The sequence below is a fragment of the Alligator mississippiensis genome, chromosome 1 (genome assembly GCF_030867095.1).
Source record: "Alligator mississippiensis isolate rAllMis1 chromosome 1, rAllMis1, whole genome shotgun sequence".
Classification (NCBI taxonomy): Eukaryota; Metazoa; Chordata; order Crocodylia; family Alligatoridae; genus Alligator; species Alligator mississippiensis.
This window is the reverse complement of record NC_081824.1, coordinates 213,473,866-213,495,617: the sequence shown is the minus strand read 5'-3', so window position 1 is coordinate 213,495,617 and position 21,752 is coordinate 213,473,866. Positions and strand designations below refer to the sequence as shown.

At 41.5% G+C, this 21,752-nt stretch overlaps 1 protein-coding gene across 3 annotated transcripts in view; it reads left to right on the top strand.

Moving 5' to 3' along the window:
• The window catches only part of WDPCP (WD repeat containing planar cell polarity effector), a 292,599-nt gene that overhangs the window by 251,666 nt on the left and 19,181 nt on the right, over positions 1 to 21,752 (top strand). For 2 of the 3 annotated variants that reach the window (XM_014595109.3, XM_019500762.2), the window contains exon 16: positions 12,537 to 12,675. In XM_014595109.3, coding sequence (XP_014450595.1) covers positions 12,537 to 12,675 — 139 coding nt within the window. Of the gene's footprint in view, positions 1 to 12,536; positions 12,676 to 14,042; positions 17,345 to 21,752 lie in introns of those variants that run through there. The other variant, XM_019500763.2, reaches the window with a different exon arrangement.

The following is a 21,752-nucleotide window of genomic DNA, read 5'->3' as shown; positions in this document are numbered from 1 at the left end:
AGCAGCATAGAGTTGCCAGGCACAAACCATGACACCGATGCTACCACACACTAGCAACAAACTACTGCACAGTAGCTCATTGCTACTGCACAGCAGGGTTGGAAATGGCAGTTTCTACACATGCAGCCGACTGCACAGTACCACCCATAGAGTCTTAAAACAGAGTCACCGGTAGCCTATTTTGTAGGGAGTCTTCTCTTTCCAAAGAGAATGCATGTGTCCTAGAGATCCACCAGAAGAGACAAATGACAGTCTTCTTGAAAGGTCCTGAAAACTTTTCTACATTTGGCTGGCACTATTCCCAAGTATTCTGCTGGTGCTGTTGGATTAAATTTCAGAGAATTTGTCGTCTCCGGCCAGCTTCTCCCTACGAAGCCAAAAATAAATCCCACATTACCATCTTAGATTTGCAAAATATGCATCAAATCTCTATAAGCTAAGTTTTCCACCGTGCTTGGAACAACCACAAGGCCCTCTAGCTTCTTCTTCAATAGAGGCTGCATTGTTCACCAAATACAAATTAATGGCTCTCCCCAGTAAAGTATTGGCCTGGAATACCTAAAGCATACCCTGAAATCCTTGTTACCAACTCCTGGGAAGCGCAAATACTTTATTCAAAAGAATTATTCCTAAATACAAACCTAAGTTTTTCAATGTCTCTTCTATAAATCAAAGAAAAGAGCCCAGGAGCCAGAGAATCACCTCCAGATGCTGAGGTCTGGAAGCACATAATATATGTTATGTCATTTTATCCTCTGCACCCTTTTGCATTAGAGGCTGCCTCCTTCACTTTCAGCCACAGCAAAGTCCAGTCATCTCTAATTACTAGGTTTAGGTCCATGGTTGCTGGAGGGTTTCATGGACTTTCTTCAGCTTTTCCTCTTACCCAGACTTGTTCATCTCTGCCCTGCTGCTGCTAAGGAAAAAGGAGCACAGAAGTAAATGCAATACAACACCTCCATGGCCTGGGGGGCTTTCCTAAGAGTTTTTTTGTCACCTGAGGTAACTGACATACATTCAGATCATTAATTTGAAAAGTGCTACTTTATTAATTTGGTTTTAAAGAGGTGGTCTGCTAAGGGACTGTGCTGTTCTCAGTCGACGGTGAACAGTTGGTCCCAGAGATTGAAAATGAACTTTGCCTGTTCAGATATCAAAGTCTATTGCCCCAGGGAATCTCCTCATATCTAAGAGATGTGCATGATGTGTGCTTGCATGTCTTTATTGCCTCTCAGCACCATCACAACGTGGAGTTTTGCTTATGGAACCTGTATCTCCAGTATTGCAATCTCCCTGTTGGTGTCTCCATTACACAGAGTTTAAATACAGTTCAGCTCTGTGTTAATGGCTCAGCTCCAAAAGAAAAGAATTGCAGCAATTCATTATTTTAACAATTAGCTCAGCTGGGCTGTGGCAATACCTTCTGAGAGATGCAATTAAGTAACTCTTGAACTCCAGACTTGCTCCATAACTATGAATTAGTTGTGTGCCTGCTTGGAAATTTTGCTGAGATTTCAAAACCATGGCCACCTGGAGATGTAGTTCTGCAGCAATGGAGCAGGGGTTCCACTTATCAAAGAGCCACTAGAGCAGAGCCAGCACTCTGAGAATGCCAAACCCTTCCCCTCTCCACCAAAAGCGCCCCAACTCAAGACGGTTTGTCTCCTGGCCCAATTTGTTTCCCTTTTTGTCCCCAGGACTGTTTCTCTGGGGGTGAGGCTCACCCATGTCAGAATTTGTATTGCCTGGTAAGTATCCAAATACACAGAGTCGCCTTCTTGCAGCATCTCCAAGTGTCCATTTGTTTCAAGGTTTTAATCAACGCAGCCCTATAGCCTAGCAGATAGAGCAGTGGACTGAGAATAGGAGCTTCCATGGGTGTATTTTATCATTAGGCCTAGCTATATGCTCTTGGTGTCCATTCCATGGTCCAGCTGATCTCTTTCCAAGAATGTCCCTTTTAGAATAAATCCTTCCTACTCCTTGTTCTTGTATGGATCCTAAAGCTTCTGTTGCAAGCTCTGTACATCCTCTCTTTCAAGATGATCAAGCATTCTGAGTATTTCTGTACACCACAAGACAGAGCTGCACAGAGGCATCTGAGCCTCCAGTACCCAAGTCAGCTTGGTTATCTTCACAAAATGCAGACACACACTTGGTGTCCCAGTAGTGCCTTTTTTCTAGTAACTGTTTTATCAGCTTGGTGAGTCTCCAAGCTGGCAGTACTTGCTTGCAAGCCTCCATTCATGAAGGCACAATCTGTTCCTTTACTTGCCTACAAATGACCTATCAGATCTAGTAAACCGTTTTTTTTCCTAAGCCCATCTCCCTCCAGTCTGGTAAACCACAACTTCTAACTCCAGAGGACTGAAGGGCTATGATATTTTCTACAAATCAGAGTGTAGAAGTTCTTGGCTCATGAGTTTCTATATTTCCTGCAAATGGTCAAAGAGTGTGTTATTCAAATGGTTCAGAATGCATCTTTGTGGCATGTAGGATGAGTACTGTCTGATTTATTTCCTATGGATCAGGGTGCTAGAAGCAGATGATGCTTCCCTGGAACAGCAATAAATAAAACTCTCAGGCTCATATTTGCACTGTAACAGTAGTAAATGTGTCCTTACACCTCTAATGATCTAGCCTTGGGCCAAACTGTCCTATTTTCCATGCATAGAAATAGCCTTTTCCTGATATTCTTATTGCAAAGCTGTTTCTGCTCCATTCAGTTCAGTAACATTCTTGTCCAAAGAAATACCATTTCTGAGTAATAAAGAAAATTTCAGTTATAAGAAGAATCCTCACTCTGCATCTCCCTGTTCTAATTACTAAACAATAGGCATGGCTACATGTTGCCATACGGTGACATTGCTATGGTGACATCCTTTAGTACTTCCTTTTGGAAGTACTAAAGTATAGAGTGCAGTATTGGTGGTTACTGCGCTGTGCGCGCAGCACATGGATAGATTTCACCACTACGTCACCATAGCAGCACACTATACCCAGGGAGCATGCCACTAAGGCGATGTAGATGGCAAACATGACACATGTCATTGCTACGTTGCTGTAGTGCACCATACAGCAACATAGCACATTGCTGTGTCACTGTAGGGTGACGTGTAGACTTTCCTAATAACAATATGATATTACTTTTATTATACCATGGAAGTATAGCTTATAGTATGCAGAGATGCGAGGTGGAAAACTTGCCACAGAAAAATATTCAAAACTCAAACATTTTCTGGAAAATTTTCCACTGCTTTATTTTTCCTTGGGAAATTTTCCATTTCTAAAAATTCACTGTTTCATAAAATTCATTAGTAACAATGAATGAATGCCAATCCAATATTGGGCAAGCTTGGCAGTTTCAAAGTTGTAATTAATGTTTTTTCGGGTGATTATCCCTAGGAAGTCTGCGAGAAAGTACATATATGTTTTATTGATTTGCAAACAGGAGGATAAATACACTCACATAATAATCCAAACCAAAAATCAAGTTATGAATTCACCTAATTGGCTGTGCAGGTCAAATTGAAACCAAAGCTAAAATTCTTACTTCATCTTAGACTGCAAGTGAAAGCAAAACCAAAACTAAAACTGTGTTAATTTTTGTTTCACTTTCAGTTCAGCAAACACAGAGCAGTATCTAATTTCTTTTCTTGAGTTGGGGGAAGTTGGAAGTGTTTGCATAAGATCTGTTAGTTTTTTGGTGCTTTTGGTTTGAAGTAATCATATGAATGCCTAATCAGAAAAAAACTAGTGTGTGGCATCATTATAGTGAAGTCCAAGCCACTGAAGGAAGAAAGAAAGTTGGTAGATGTCAATATCGCGGGCAGGAGTATGCTAACAACGCAACAAGAATGAAGAACCATTTAATAACATGTAGAAACTATCCTGAAAGAGTACAAGCCATATAATGAAGTGGTGGAACAACACCATCTAAGAAATGTCTACTTCAGGAATCCTATGTAAGTAAACAAATTAATATGTTAATACACAGTATAGACTAGCATCTATATTGTTTTAAAACATTATAATTTTAAAAGTTGTTGATGCAACTCCAGACTATTATTTACTTATTTAAAATATTTGTATCCTGATTTTCTGCTTACACTAAGCTCCCAAAGTGTCTTAAGCTTAACAATATTTTTTAAAAAATACATAGTAGATAAATAGTTGACTATTTCAACCAGCAGAGCAAGCTTAGTCTTCTGGCGAATGGCAGAGGCCAGACTATACTTCCCTTTGGCTCTGCATTCCCAGGACAACTGAGTAGCAAGTTGAGCAGCAGAGTAGTCTTTCTGACAGGGAGAGGGGAAGCAAGCTCCCTGCTGCTGCTTCTCCTTCTGATGGATGAGGCCAGTCTAGAACAGGCTAAAATAAAAATTTTTCCCCCTTTTTGTTTCAGGAACTTAGTAGCTCAAATGAAATAGAAGATTTTCAAAAAATGTAAAATGAAAATGTTGAGCTGCCAGGTGTGGGGGAAGAAGCAGCAGGATCCTTGCTTTCAGGATCACTGTCACCACATATGCAATCCACCATGAATAGCTGTTCAAGACAGTCAAGCTTTTTATGAAGCTTTGTGGACAAAATGTCAACAACAACAAAATCAAGAAAAAGCACATGAGACATTAGCTGGAGCTATATTTGCAAGTGGTACACCTCTTTCCATAACTGAAAATCAATACTGGAAGGAACATTACAAACTAATTCGCCCATCATATGAGTTACCATCACGTTATCGCTTATCACATTCTCTCTTAGATAGAGCGTATGACAGAGTTCAAACAATGGTTATTCAAAGGATTGGTCAAGCAGAATCACTGACTCGTATATCAGTCCATTTATCTGACATTAAAGGAAATACTCTATTGAACATTATGTTAGCAACACCTGCACCTGAACCAATATTCCTGAAAGCAATTGCTACCAAATCTTGTCATACAGGTGAATACATAGCCAAATTACTGAGTGAAGAGGTTGAAAGTGCAGGTCCTTCTATGGTATAAGCCCTTGTAACGGATAATGCAAGTAATGTGAAAGATGCATGGCAAATATTAAAGACAAAGTATCCTCATTTAATAGTATTTGGCTGTCTTGCTCATGGGTTGAATCTTCTGGTCAAGGACATAGTAAGTGTGAAAACAATGAAGACAATATTGGCAAACTGCAAAGCGATTGTGAAGGTATTCAACAATCATGTTACTAATCAGACTTTTAAGAAATTACAGAAAGAGAAGCAGGGGAAGGAAAGTGCACTTTTGTTGCCAAGAGAAACTAGATTGGGCTCGGCTACGAAGTGTTTACATAGTTTGCTGCACACGAAGAACTGTTTGCAGTGTGCTTCAATAGATGACACAGTATCCCAGAGTATTCCCATCAACATTCAGAAGCAGATTCTTGACAATGATGTGTTCTGGGTTTGAGTTCAAGGAGCATTCAATTTGCTACTACCAGTTTTAGTGGCTATCAAGAAACTTGAAGGAGATATGCCAAGCCTTTCAAATATTCTAGAGATATTCAGACAACTGAATGAAAATCTAATTGAGCTTTTGCCTTCTTCACCTCTATCCAAAAAAGAAGTAGTAGTAAAACAAATGTTTACTAAGAGATCTGAGTTTTGCTTTCTTCCAAGTCATCTGGCAGCAAACCTTTTGGATCCTCAACACAGAGGAAAACATTTATCAGAAAATGAAACTTGCTCTCAATTACAATTATGGAAGTAGGTAAGAATGTCCCCAACAATTGACGAAATAGCCATGATGACAGACATTGCCTAGTACCGTGCAGAAGAAAAACTTTGGAGCAAAGACATCATTTGGCAAGCAGCAGAGAATAGGTCTCCTCTCACATGGTGGAAGGGGTACTGCAACACTCAACTGTTGTCCAGGATTGCTCTAAGGAGCCGAAGCATTCCACCAACAGCAGCTTCTTGTGAATGGAACTGGAAGGCTTTCCGCTCAATCAAGACAAAAAGGAGGAATAGACTAACAAATGAATGCACTACTAAGCTTCTTTCTATTTCTCCAAATCTCTTGCTTCTGGAGAATCAGTCAGAAGCACAATTAGTGAAGAAGATGCAGTGTGATAATAAGTTGTCCTTGCCCACAGATTCATTGGTAAAACCATCCTTTAACGAAAGAGAATGTGGTTCAAGTAGTTCTGAATCAGATTTGCCTCAGTCTGATTCTGAAATGGAATTAATAAGTAGTGCAAGTGATTTGACAGATAGTGACAGTGGAACTGGAGGTGCTGCAGTGACCTCAGTGGAAGAGGGTTAAACTCTGTTGAAGTCGATCAGTGAACAACCACAGCATATCATGCGCAGTTCTTTGGGTGTGCTAAAATTAGTGTGTCACCACTTTTCAGTGCCTTCATTTTTGTTCTTAAATTTAAACAAACAGTGTAAGGGAAGTACACGCTATTGTGTGTTGTCTTTACATTTTTACAAGTATTCCAATAAAAATAATTTCTTTCCACATAAAGCTTTGAATTTGTTTGAACATAACATTTAAACCACATTAAGTGTCCTGTATTTAAATTTTTTCCTAATCAAATATTTCAGTTAAAATACTTGTGGCTATTGGGACATAAAATTAACATGGGGGTACTTTTTTAGTTTTGTTTACTAAATATAAGTCAAATAAACATGCTAAATCAGATTACGCTCTACTTAGGGCATTAGAAAAATGTTCTGTAAAATTTTCCAATTTAAGATTTTCCAAAAAACCAACATCTCTGAGAGTATACTTTTACAGCCAGTGTTGAGACATACTTTTAGGAGTTCACATACTGCAGATCTATTGGATGTAAAGCTGGAAGTCCAGGCTTCCTACTGGCAGATTGTAATTGAAGTCAAAAGTCCTGGTAGAGAAAGTATTTACAGTAGCAAAATTTCGGTTACACAGTTTGCTTCTGCTCAAGTTCATCACAGCTTGATCTTGCAAGTTTGGCTCACATTAGAAGACACCTCTCTTCTCCCAAGATATTGGTATACCCCGAGCAGTCCCATGGGAAAAAGTCTTCTGATTAGCAAGGTTCTAGGGAGCAGCTGAAAGTACACACATGCTATTTTCACTATGTATTGTATGTTTAAATTATTTTGAAGATGCAGTGGTGTTTAGTACCCATCAGATATGGATAACAAAAATAATGGGATGAAATTCCATCTGGCATTGCTTTTTTGTAGACAACTGACATTTTGAAATCTTTTTCTTTGTAAATTAGAATAAAAAAATTGTGAAATTTCTCATAAAATAGAATTTCCAAATAAAGTTTGCATCCACAAGTTCTTTTTTCATTTTGGAATTGTATTTTATGGTTTTCATTTCATCATCATTACATTATTGTATGGTACATTAGTAATAAGGAATATTATACACTGCTGAAAAATCATAACATGGAATATTTAATATAATAACATCATTATTTTAAAAATATTCAACACAGCTGCTACTTACTACTTATTGAAACATCTTATTGTCCAATGCATCAAACTTTTTCATTACAATACAAGCAAAAAGTCAATCAGTGTCTATCAGAACAAAGTAGTAACTGCACCCATTGATTTTAAAAATCAAATAAAATGATAAAATACTAGAATATTTTTACTATTGTACTGTCAAATAAGGGCAAGTCCTTGGGTCTAGGTGGGTCATGAAGTAGTTTAAAAATATTAAAATTACAAACCATGAAATGAAAATTGAAACAAAACCCACCATTTTAAAAAAAGTTTACTTCGAAATATTTTCCCTGTGTAAATTTATTTAAAAACGAATCTATAAATAAAATTCATCAACTCAAAATTGATTTGATATAAAACTGACTAACTGTAATTGAAGTTAATGACAAAACTTTGATTGACATCTTTGGATTCAGATTGTCACCCATGATAATATGAATAACCTTAGCATGGAGGGAAAAAAAAACTGCTGTAGAATCAAGGTGAAATAAGTGACTATTGGGTTGTCATACCAAGTCTTAAGCATACTTCTGTTGTAATTGTATGTAATCTTTTAAAGAAAATATCTAATGTGTTCATTTCAATAGTTTGGAGCATGAATAAGCACATAACACAAGGAAATGTATATTCATTCACCTGAAAATAGATATTTAGGTGAGGAGAGAAATTTTGTTTAAATGTACATAAGAAGTAGAAATGTTTTAACCTTTTGGGTTATTATTACAGTGGTGTATTTTACAACACTCCATTGGCTTAAATACTAAACTCTTGACTGCTCATGTTTTTCAGAAAGAAACAATATGATATACACTTTTAAAGAGCAGTGGCTGAAATCTGTCTGGTTCACTGGGAGTTCATTGGGATATATTTGCAATTTGTGAAGCAAAAAAATGATATTTTATCTTTAGAAGGAGTTACATTTTTTGAGCTTATTGAATTTTTCAAAGATCAGCATGAAGAGTTCTGATTAAATGCTTGCTTCAGCGTTTTAAAGGCTTCTTGTGTCCCTGTTGCCTAAGGAGGTCATACATTACGATTGCTCTGTAAACATCAGATTGTACAGAATTGGCTGTGCATACCATGCAGAGTGCACAAAGAAAGTCAAATGGCTTATCTTGCACTTATCAACTAGTTTATTTTTCATGCCAAAAAAAACTGTATTTTTACAAGAGCAGCTGCTACTTTGTAAATATTTTAATGGCTTCTGTTAAGTAGAGCTGTCAATTTTGCAAACTATATTAAAAGCAGATTTCATTTTACCATGTGATTGCATGTTTTGAAATGCATTTTATCCCTGAAAGTCCTGTGGAGGAGACTTGAGAATGGAAATGGTTTCTGATTTGCAGGCACAGAGCCAATAGAGAATAGGTGTAGTTAAGTAAGTATGCATCATCACTCTATGCGTGTTCATGTTTCCTCCTGATTTACCTGCCCCAAAATATTTTCAAGTTGTTCCTCTTTCTTTCATTGTAGTTATAGTGGGAAAAATCATGAGCACCTTTAGTAAGTTTTTTGAGGAGCCCTTAGGTTCAGGTTTTATTTCAGTAATGCCCTCTCCAACCTAAAAATACCAATGATACAGAAATCAGCTTCTCCACCATCCAGTAACATCATAGCTACAAGTTACTATTGAAATGGACTCTTCGGTATTTTCTAATTAATTTGGTCATCACTAAAAAGTGCCAGAATGTCACCACAGCAAAGAGAGAACATACAAAAATTTCCTTGCTGTCCTGCTGGTTTTCCCCAAGCTTGCTCTGAAAGAGCCACCCTTACAAGGAAGAGGAATTACTCATACCCAGTCCATCCTTGACTGTTTTATACACTAGCAGTGGTGTTACTTAATGCAACTTGAGATGCTGGCTCTGTGCTTATTACAGTACCATGGCTACTCATCAACTTCATGCTTGACAGAATTACAACTCTATGGTTGCATCTATACGTGCATTTAAGCATGGCTAAATGTAATGTGCATTAAGTGATTTTTGGCAGGTGTCTACACATGCAGGGACCTGGGACTAAAGTTAGTCCTAAATCCCTGCAACCCTGCCATGTGACCCTGTGGCCACTGGGGGGAGCTCCAGCCTCTGGCCACATGGCTGCCAGAGCCAGCACTTGGCAGCCATCTTGGAAACTTTGATCCCTGGCCAGCCCCTTCTCTGCTCAGGAGCCACATGCCCTGAGCAGGGGCACCACACAGCAAATCCCTCCTTGCCCACCCTGCCTCCCTGCACTAGAGCTCCTCCTGCCGCTGCCAGTAATGCCCAGAGCTCTGATGCTCCAGCCCAGCCCCTACCAGCGATGACCAGCCCCCCATACTCCTGCTGGTCATGGTGCTGGCCCTGCTGGCCCCAGGATAGCTATGCACCCACCAGTGGGGACCAGGGCACTGGCTGTGGGAGGCTCTGCCCAACCCCCTCCTCCTGCATTCCCTACTCCACCCCACCTGCCCTGTTGCCCACATACCCCCTATCCCCTGCCCACCCCCAGAACCACTCTCAGGACACACACATAGGTGAAACAGAAAACATTACCCTTAACACACCCACCCCCATCCTTCCCCCCTCAAACAGAACCCCCTCCTCCCTTCCCCTTCAACCAACAGAGTCCTTCCACCACCTCCCCATAATAAAAACCTGCTTACAAGGGGAAAACTATATGCAAGGGGGAAACTATGTCAAAATGTTGGATTTTCAAGCCCAGATTGGGGGGGGGCTGTGGGAGGGGCCTAGGGGGCAGGTGTCCAGCACCCCAACCCTTGGATGTTCCCTGAGGTTGAACTCAGGCCAGCCCCCTAGTGGCAGGACAGACTCGGCACTAAAGTTAGTGCTGGGTCACATCTACACGTGCATTAATGTGCGTTAACTAATTGCACCTAAAGTTAATACCTAAATTTGATATGTGATTAGCCTAAGTTAATGCACATTAAAGGTGCACACATGTAGACACACACCTGTAATGCACATTAATGTAGGATAGTGCACATTAAAGCATTTCATGTAGACACACCCTATTTGACAGTACACATTTAATAAGCATCAGATGCTAATAACACCTCAGAGCATAGGTCCTGTGTTGGATTCCCATTGTTGACCTAGATGTGAAAATAGCAGCAATCTATTCACAATCCCATGGATAAGCCATCTCCAAGGCACTCTGAGGGTTAAACTAGAAGTGATGTAGTTGTTAAAATCTGGTAGACATTATAGTCAGGCTCCCAGCGCCCTAGATGCACCCATTCAGTGATGCATAACATATTATGACGCACAGGCTACCTACACAATAAAAATACCTAATTTGGCAGACTGGGTTACAACACAGTTGTCTCCAGCCCAGTTAGAGTGCAATTACAATTCATAATATGAATATGACTTAGGCTGTAAACAGATCACATTCATAGACTTGTCTTTTTCATAATGATACTTTCTAGTTATAGCAGAGTTAACCCCCATCTGTAATATAAGTCTTCACTGTGTTGAAACAATTTGAAAGGTGAAATGTGATTTAATCAGGTCCAGGCCTTTGTTCTCTGAGAAGCCAAAAGAAAATGCATGTCAAATAAAGAGGTGGTGAACTTTAACTTATACCTTCCTACAGCCTTCTGTTGATATCTTTCTTACATATACTCCTTTTTTCTGGTTTCTCTGAAACCCCCTTATAATATGGCTACATAAAGACATTCAGTTTCTACTGAAAGAGCAAGTGCTCTCTACATAGAAATCATGAGAGTACAGATATTCAGGATTTTTCTCCCAGAGCAAAAAATGGCCTCTGTTAGAGAAAAATAACCAGGGAACAACCAGTATTAAATTGCTTCTGAGAGAATTTCTCCCGGATGGGTGACTATCTGTACACTTTGCCTTCTGAGAAAAACTGCACCACAGTCCTCCAGCATACCAGGGTGCTTTCATGTTTAAGTTGAGGAACCAGTGCAGAAGCTTCAAGGCATGTGGCCTCTTACTGGTTCCTTGTCTGCATGGGTGCCTGCAGACGTGCAGGGACCCTGCTGCAATGTGCTGTAATTACAGTGTGTAGGAGCAGACTTTATTAATCAAGTCTGCTGGAGCATGCTAAATTAGCACGCTCTAGCAGCCTCCCCGTCTCATGTATTCAGCATCCCCACACTTCTAAAGTGTGGCGGGGCACTTTAACTAAAGCTCATTGAACAAGCTTTAGTTAAAGCACCCCTGCTGCCATTTTGAAGCACAGGATGCCGAATACACGAGACTCTGCAGGGACTTTAGTTAGAGTGGCTCTCGGAGCTAGTCTAATTAAAACTCCCGCTGCCCCCACCCACAAAGCACACGTAAAGATGTCCCATGATTCCATGTGTGTGGATTAATGAAGGCAGAGAGGCAGAAAACTCTAGTTAATGGGACAGTAAGCATACCTGCCCTCCTAAGCTACTGAGAACTTCTGGGTCTCTGACTAACATGTAAAATTAGAAGTATGGTAAAGCTTGTGGTAGCGTAATACTCTATCCACTGACCAGGAATTTACCGTAGTATTGTACAGATTAGGTAATACTGGGTACAGAAAGACAGAAAACAAGGAGAAAACAGGATTTAAAGAAAAAAAAAAAATCAAGAAGGTCTTATGATTTTGCGAATAACCTTTTAAAGTTTTTATCTGTAACAGGATTTTTACTTAATCCATGCTCTGCTGGCCTAGGTTTGGATTACAGATTTGTTGTTGTTGTTAAGTAACACACCTCCAACATGCAATTTTTCTATATCCTTAGATGATTTGTGTATGGTTAAAAATATTTCTCTCTCAAAAGTCAGATTGGCTCAAATTCAAGTTTTCACTATGCCAGCATATCTTGCCTGTAAACTGAAATGATTTGAAACAGATGTGAAACAAAGGTAGAAGGTGTGAAGTAATTCCAATTGCGTAGTGTGAAAGGAAATAGAAGATAATTAGTTGTTGTCTTTTGGTTGGAAGTGATTTTTTTCTCCATGTCCCTCTCAATGCTACAGTTGGTGCAATAGAAGATATAAAATACAAAAGAAAATAAGAAGGTATTCTTGTGGACAGTTAATTCAGTCTAATCTCATAACCTGATTATTTTTAACAGAACGTTTGGGACATTTTGACAGAGCGGATACTCCAAATGAAGCTTTTGTTGACCCATCTTTAACACCTCAAGAGGAACATAACTTCCCTGTTTCTGACTCAAACTTCAACCATACAACACAGAGCAGTTCTTCTAACAGGTGAGATTTGCTGAATGAATCTTGTATAAGCAGCAGCATTTTAACTGTCCTCACTTAATTGCAATAATTTCTTATGAAGTCAAGGGGGAAAAAAAAAAAAATCACCCATTTCCACAACACTGAGGAGGATGAGGAGATAGAAACAGGCAAATGTCTGAAGCATAGGTATATAATGCATGTCTTCTTACAGTCTGAGATCCTGGTGATTTTAGATTATTTTGATGGCCTTTTCCTAGGTGTTATCCCCAAAAAAGATGTTGCATTGCTTAGTGGCATAAACTTTGTTCAAGAATTTAAAGTATTCAGGATGAATGGTAAGAAAACAGGGCCAACTTTTATTAAACGTAATTGCCTTGTTAGGCTCCTAAATCTAGATCACAACTATCAAAGAGCTGGAGGTCTGGAGGAGCCGAGTCTTGGCTATTTGTACTTAATTATTTCAGCATCTCTGAAAATTAGACCTCTTATTTAGGTCTTCAGGCCTCAGTTTTGTGAAGACTAACATGCAAAGACTTTATGTATAGGGATGAGTCCCGCTGAAGGGATGAGACAACTTGTAGCCTTTATCCAGAAAAGCACTTCAATTTATGGTCAAGTCCTTTTGACTTACGTTTGCCATAAGCATGTGTTTAAGGCAGGGGTGTCAAACATACAGGCCGTGGGCTGGATTCAGCCCCCACAGCTGCGTCATACAGCCCATAGCCTTGATTGGGGACCAGTGGCAACCAAGCACCTGGTCGAGACCCATGGTACAGGAGCCCAAGCAGCACAGTGGCTTGTTTCCATGATGGCAGCCAAACAGGCACCCATCATGCCAGGATGCTTCCTGTGGTACTGCTGGGACTCCAGTGCTGCTGCCCTTCCCAGGTGCTTGGCAGCCAAGCTGGGGAAATCTACAGCACTGGAGCCCCAGCAGCACCACAGAAAGAAGCCTGGCACCCTATGTATGACCCAGCCCTTGGGGCTTTTCCCAAGCCATTCATTCAGCTCATGGACTGGTCACTCGCTGCTCATCTAGCCCACCAAACCAGATGAGTTTGACACCCCTGGCTTAAAGCTTTATTGACCCAGGAATGTTTTCTTGAATGGGAATACAAAATAAAAATTAAGTTACAAACATACACAAATCTTTAAGGGATATGAAGTAAAATACAGATTTCACTGCCTAATATCAGGTGCCCATGTTCAGATTTTAAATAAATAGCAAGAACATTGTTAGAACAGGAGATATCAAAAGTTTAAACAAGGCTAGAGATGGAGGGAGGTCACAGAGGAGTGTCGTGTTTTGGGAATACTGAATATTAATAACAAAATGAAATTTTAATTATTTTTTCCCAAAAATGCAACGTATTTTGACTGACGTGCAGAAAAGACAGAAGCACAACGACAAAGATGTCCAGACCAAAAGATAAGGTGTGAAAGACAGGACTCCTGATAAGTGCACATGACTTCAGCAGAAGGTCTTCCAACCCACCACTAGCCACTGGTCTGATTCTCTGAACATAAGCCACTGATCTGTCAATCCACAGAATCACTCTTAAAGGCTCTTATTTATATTATAGCAAAAGATGGTTGTTATGCAGGGGATGCTAAACTCAATGGAGAGACAGTGTGGACTAATGCTTAAATAGAGTGAAATTGCAACATACCTGTTATAAAAGAAAATACACTAGGTCTGGTGCCCAGCATCTCAAAGAACATATGTACATATGCTTTGGATATCAGCTGCTGACCAAGGGATCAAACCTTTTCTAGTTATGAAAATGTTCAGCAGCAGTATTTGGAAATCAGTGAAAATGGAAATTATAAGATCCCCAGCATGAACAAGATGGTCACCTAAGGCAACTTGTAGACCTTAATTTAATGGCACAATGGGATATGATCCCTGATCCCAACAATTGTGCATTCTGCTGTACCATACATATATGGCAGGACACAAGATTTTTGGGATCAGGAATAAAAAGTGTCAGATCCCATCAGCTTTATGGTTGGTTTTTCCCATTTTATGAGCCAATAATTTGGTTGAATGTGTGGCTGTAACAGAGACCCATCCCAGGGGTGGCTGTGATACTCCTGGAGCCCTCTCAGCCCTTATCAATCTGGCTTTCTTTGGGCAATATCCCCTTCTCCTCACCTGCCACACCTTGATGAAATGATACTTTCCAAAAAGGGATGCTGTCCCTAGGCTCCCCGAGCAAGATTTCACTCCTGTGCACCAGTGTCACTGCTCATAACGGTAACGGCTAATTATGGGGCCTCCAGCCTCCCTAGTATCCACACCCTTGCCTTGTAGATGTCACACACACTAATCAGATCCTAACCTCCCCTACAGGCTACAGGCTTCTGGCCCTGTTCCTCCTTACACCAGACCCTCTCTGGGCTATGGGTACTCTAGCCACCTCAGTCTCCGGCTCTGGCCCTTCTGCCCTTCAGTCCTTCTCCTTAGATTCTGGCCCTGTTCCTAGGCCAGTTGAGATCCATGGGCTCTCCAGCCCTACCTGTCTCCAGCTGCAGCCAGTCTTGGCCTTTGGCCCTTTCTGAGCCCTGGGCCCATTCTTAAGCCAGTGACACCTATAGCCACCCTGTAACTACCTGTTCCCTGGGCCCCCTCCAGCCCTCCACTGTTTCTGAGCCCTCTAGCCCCTGCTCTCTCTCTCTAAGGCAGCTGGGACCTCCTTACCGCCCCATAGTTCCTTCCACAAGCCACGAGTGTTGCTTACCCCAGCTCAGATGTTAACCAGAAGCCCTGCTGCCCAGGAACTCCTTTCTCTGTGGCCCTCAGGGCTAGACTCCCTGATCAACTCAGGCATGGGCTTATATTCTTCAAGCCAGGCCCCCTTCTGGTCAGGTGACTCTCTGATTGGCCCCTGCCACAGCTGTTCTGACACAGTCTGCCTTCTCTTAAAGTACCAGGAGCACCAAGCCTCCTGCTACAGTGGCATGTTACTGCATTTATTGCATGATTGACATGTTAATCACACTATAATTTAACATTTGCCAGGAGCCTAAGTAACTTAATATGGTCCTTTTCCTTGTCATTCCTTTTCTACTACCTCTTCCTAAGTTAAATTTACCTAACCTTAGAAGTCCTTTGCTGGAGTGCATGGAAGTGGGTGTGGTGGTACAGTCACACCCTTCTTCTGCCACAGCCTGGCCCTGACTGACCCAGGCTCAGGGGAGGTTCCAGAGCTATTCTTGCCTTACTACAGCCAGCAGCTGCTGCTGTGTGGGGTGGTGGGCTTGACAGGGGACAGTGGCAACATTGAGCAGGTTTCTTCTTCCCGCCCCTGCTCCATGCTGCTCTCCCACTGTCATCCCTGCTGGAAAGGAGCAGGCACTAAAAGGAGGAACCCATCCTCTCCACCTCCCATCACCCTTGTTCTCAACTGATCCAAGCCCAGGGGAAAGCACCAGAGCCACTTCTGCCCCACTCCAGCTGGGCTGTGCAGGGAGCTGGGCTCCACTGGGAACAGAAGCAGCAGTGCACAGGTTCCTCCTTCCAGCACCTGCTTTTGGGCAGAGGGGGACACCACTGTAGGGGGGCCAGGTGGAAGGAGGAACCTGACACTGCTGTCACTGTCCCTCAATGAGCAACTGCTCCCTGCAGCCTGTGACTGGAGCAGGGCAGGAGCAACTGGGGGCTCCCCCCACACCAGGGTCAGCAGTGTCAATGGCAGCACCACCACTGGGAAGATTCCTCCCTCTTTGTGCACTTGCTCGTTGCAGTGTTACCTGCCACTGTAAAGACTCCAGTCATGCCTCACCCCCACCCTGCTGTGGTCTGAAACATGTTGTGCCACATCCCCTTGTAGTAAATTCCAGATCTGCCCATGGTCCTTTGGCCCTTTATCTATATTGCACAGGACTGCACTTGCATTTCCACTGCATCTGTTGAACTTCCAAATGTATAAATAATAATTAGGACAGCAGAGATTCAGTGATGCTAAATGACAGATTAACAAACAAGAACAAAAGCATACACAGCAGTAAGAAACAAAACAGGTCAACTGTTCTGTAGTGGAAAAGTCATTATTTTCTCCAGTGCTTTCTGGTAAGGAATCACTTCTTGCTTCCAGTTAGTTTGCAGACTTCTTTTTTTTGGAGGGAGGGGAGGCAGGAGGGCTGCTTTGTGTTAGAATATTATTAGGGCAGGAATCATATCTTTTATTAAACATTAGAGTATTACGCAAAGAAGTGCTATTTCTTTTACTCATACAAGCAGAGTGGGCTTTTGTTATATTATTCCCATGCATTAACTGTGCTATTAAGCGGATTGTATCAAGAACAAAATGAGTGTTTCACACCTATTTTTTAATACAGAAAATTATATCTGAGATCTTCAAAGCAATGTTAAGGATGTGGATAGACTGTGCTTCTAAACTATACTGAACAGTGGCATAACTAGAGGGAGGTGTTAGTAGCAACTGTCTTGGGGACCAGCTTTGGGGAATGGAGGGGAGCAGCTGCAGCTGGTAGCCACATGTTCACGTTCATCATCATGGTAGCAACCAGAAATCGCTGTTTCCACTTTGCCCCAGGCACCCAGCCACATCTCTGCACTGCTGATACTGAGAGTTTGTTGCCTGGTAATATTTTGGATGTGTATGCTGCTGCATTGATATATTCAAAAAATTTTAAATATAATAAAAGCACAAGTGGCCATGCTTAATATGATGTTTGTAATATACAGATTTCCTTTAAATAAGTATTCTAATAAATGGTGTTCTTTTAACAAAAGTAAAGTACAGTGACTAGTCCCCATGTGCATCTGGTCCAAAAGCGTAAGTGGGCTACCTTTTCTTCTGAAGTTTAATATACCTCACAATCATATCATAGTCCTGCATCTACCTCAGTCAGTTTTCCTGTGACAGCCAATATAGAGTTTAGCTTTACTTCTGTTTCTTGGCTTTCTGGCTAACCCAGGTGGGTCATCAAAAGTTGCTGATCCTCATTCATAGTTCTTTGCGGTCACTGAAACTGCATAAACTGCCCTGCTTTCCTGAGACTTTGATCACCTCTTGCTACATTGGTGAATATAGGATGCGTATACACAAGACATGTTAATGTTCATTAGCTTAATTTAATGCTCATTACAGGAACATGTCTACACATGCATGTCCTTAATGTGCATTAAAATGGCAAAATTAAGCCAATCACACCTAAATTTGATACCTGCAAATGCAGGTATCAAATTTAGGTGCAATTAGTTAAAGCGCATTAACGCACATGTAGGTGCAACCCAGCTGTAACTTTAGTGCCGGGTCTGCCCAGCTACTAGGGGCACATGGCAGGGCTTCAGGGACTTGGCACTAACTTTATTGCCAAGTCCTTGTATGTGTAAACACCTGCCAAAAATTGCTTAATGCACATTAGCTTAACGCGCATTAAGTTGTCACGCTTAAATGCATGTGTAGATGCTCCCATAAAGAAGGATTCTGACCTCAGGAAAAGCTCCTTCATACTGCTCAAACCCTATGAATGCAGCTGGCCCTAATCAAGCAGATCCAGTGCCCTGAAGTTTTTTGATTGCCTCCTACTGAGGTATCAAATATAAAAAAAAAAGTTTCTGACACTCCCTAGTGACTCTTTGGAAGTGCTGAAACTGCATGAACTCTGCCAACCCTAATTTGAGCTTTACCATAGCACCCTGTTAAAACTCTCCTATTGGCTGAGAAAGTAAGTGACTCCTGCTAGAAACTACAAGACAAAGAAGTGTTCCTTATTCACAAATGCAAATGAACAAAACACTGGGTCTCAAAAATCATTTACAGGCATTTTCCTACTGACAGAGGTTTATTTTCTGCATATGTTTGTGGCCAAAACTACAGCAGACTTTTTTCTCTGTGGAGATTTTTGATAGAGAAAGGAAGGTCCATAAAGAAATAGGCCTAAAGGTCAGGAAAGTTGAACTCTATCCCCAGCTCTGCCAGTCCATGTGATATCATCTTTCTGACCACAATTTTCAAACATGATTAATGACTTCAGATAACTAACCTAAAGGGCCTGGTTTCCAGAGAGTAAGCAGATGCTCAGCACTTTCTGAAAAATTGTTTATACTGTCTCAAGGTGGGTATCCAAATCGCTAGTCACAATTGAAAATATGACCCAAGTTCTCCCTGCTGTCAAGTGAGAATAACACTTACCCTTCTTGCAAAATCACATGAATTCTGAATGAGTCATGTGAATTTGTTTTGCAAAGTACACTAAGATGTAAATGCAAAGCATCATTATTACTATAACCTATTTCCTAGATCACAGATTCCTGTCTGACATTTCCACTGTCCAAGTCATCACAGCCTTAAACCACTACCTGTTTCAGAATCAATGATCATGACACATTCTCCCTCTTCTGTAGGCTTGTCATTGTTTGTAAGCTTGATAACCTATGTTTAGCTATTGGCTTTCTCTACTTCTCATGCTGTTTAAAACTGGTCTTTTGATGTTTATATATTCCACTCGAGCTACATTTCAACCTTGCTATTTCATTTCCTATTTATTTCCATATTCTCTCCCTCAAGAAAAGAAATCACCTGTACCATAGATTTGTTGAGGTTCTGTGATGCAAACTCTGCACAAAATATGATTTTCTGCCTTTGTTAGAGCAGTTAGACTCCATCATACATATTCCTGTGCGTAGCTCTTTCATTTCCTACCTCCTCAACCTCAGTCAAATAAACTATTGCTGTTGACTTTTTTCCTTCTTTATGTTTCACATTTGATTTTTCTTCTGCCCCATAAAACACTGGCATAGATTTTTTTTTTTTTTTAAATAAACCTCAGCTGATATGACAACATGTATCTCATCAGAGGTGATATTTCAAATGTTGGTGTTGCTGTTTACTGCAGTAGGAAGGATTGTTACTCTCTCGTTCCACAAGTCTAAATGCTCATTTCTACTGTTATCCTTTGAAGTCTTCATTGGATTACAAGCTACAAAGGGCTAAAGCCTATATCCCTTTTTGTGCTTAAATGGCATATACACAGTCACAAAACTACAGTTTTTGGCATTTGACCAGTTTGGGATTCTATTTAGCGTATAAAGAAATAGGATCACCCTGTACACATACCTGCTGAAAGTAACATGGAGGAGGCGGGTGACAGCTCTCTCACTGCTTAGCTCAAAAGCCTCATGCAGTAATGCAGTCTTTTTAGAATCAAGGCACCCCTCCAAAATTTTTCAAAATTTAGCAGCACCCCTTTTAAAAAAACTAGTACCAACATATTATGAATATTGTAATATAAACATTATACATCTATTATTAATTAATGTGATATTAATCAATGATATACCATTATAATTCTGTTATAGTCACCCCTTCAGGCCACTGGCAGGGAGCGCTTCCCTAGCTGTGCCTGGCCCAGCTCTACCACGTTTGCTCCCAGAGCAGCAATGGACTCCCCACACATGGATCCAGGTCACTAATAGAGACTGCAAGCCACTGAGCTGAAGTCTTCTCTTAGTCACCCCAGGGCTAAGTCCCCGCTGAACTCCAGCCCTGGGGCTCTATGGGATACAGTCCAGGGATGCTCCAGGGATGCCTGGCCAGCTGGGTTGAGGTGCCTAGCTGCACTTGTAGCATATGAGGAGCACTGAGGGGGTGGAAAGGGTAGAAGGTGGGCAAAAGGACACACAAGGCCCAGGAGGCAGGAAGCGGCAGGCCAAGGGGGTGCTGCAGCCAGTGGAACTGCCCTACGTACCTGCTGCAGAACCAGATTGGGAAGCAGTTGTAGCAGAGGGTTGCACCTGCTTGCATTGCATTATGCAGGCAGGCGTGCTGCTTTTGCTTCAGTTCTTCCTGGTTTGGCTCCAGTGTTCCTGCCAAAACACCAAAATGTGCAGTCTCGCACTGCAGTGGCAGGGGGTTGGCATCTTAGCAGCCCTCTGGCAGGTTTGTATAGCACACTGGCCTAACAGTTTGGGCACTTGCCCAGAGAATGGAAGACTGAGGTTTAAAGTGCCCTCTCCCACCACACACACCAGGAGGGAGTTTGAACCTGTCTCTCCAGTTTCCCAGTAAAGTGCTCTATTTCCAAAACCACAGACTCTTTTTAGTACTCTCCTCACTCAGAGGCTGGGGACAGAAATTACACATCAATCAGTATAAGTGATCAGAAACTGGTTCAAATCTGTAACACAACAGAAGTTCAGTGTATATAAACTGCTTTCAAAATGGGCTAAACCGGTTTAAGATAAACCTGGGTGGATGTAGTATCAGATTTAACTGATTTAGGCTAACTGAAGTTCTGTCCCAGATCCTTTCCAGATTCAAGTTAACTCTCAGTCTCCCAGCATCGCAGGATGCTTTGCACCTCCCCAGCAAACCCCACCTCACAGGGTGGGTGGCTAGCCTTGGCCCAAGCTGTCTGGTCCAGCTGAGCAGGGAGGCATGCTCTAGCATGCCCTGGCTTCTGGCCTGAGCCCCTGCAGGTATGTGGCTGCATTTCCAGAATCAAAAGTGAATGCCTGTTCACTTGCTTATCAGTTCAATCTACACAGCTTAGACTAACTTGCAAAGATTCAATTGATTCAGCCTTGGGCTTTTTGACTGCCTGTACTTAGCCAGTGGGGCTGTGAACCTGCATCTTTAACCTTCCCCTTTAAGCTGGGCCCCAGCACCTGGTATTTAGCATTTATTGGATAAAATGTATTAACAGCGCTGAGACCATTTCTGTCCCATTGGGAGCAGAGGCATGGGCTAGAACCCAGGGCCCATTCCTTTCTTTATTCTTGGTGTACCCATTGTATTGTACCACCAACTGTGCCTTGTCTGCTTTCTCTTGAGCCCCCATGTGTCTTTCACTTGGATGCCCAGTGGACCATCTTGAAGAGGAGGGTGGAAGATGCACATTCAAATCTTGCGAAGAAAAGATTTTGTTGTTTTCTTACAGTTAATTTCAAACTTTTTAATATAGTCCTATTATTAGTGCTCTTCAAAAAGCTTAAGAGAAAGTGGATTTGTTTAATTGGAGCCTGTTTTTTTTCAGCTCCTTGCTGAACAAATCAGCTTTATTTAATCTTCTCAGTATCTTCCTCCTCCTCCTCAAGGTTTTGCTCTCTCAATAAGGAATTTCCCTCC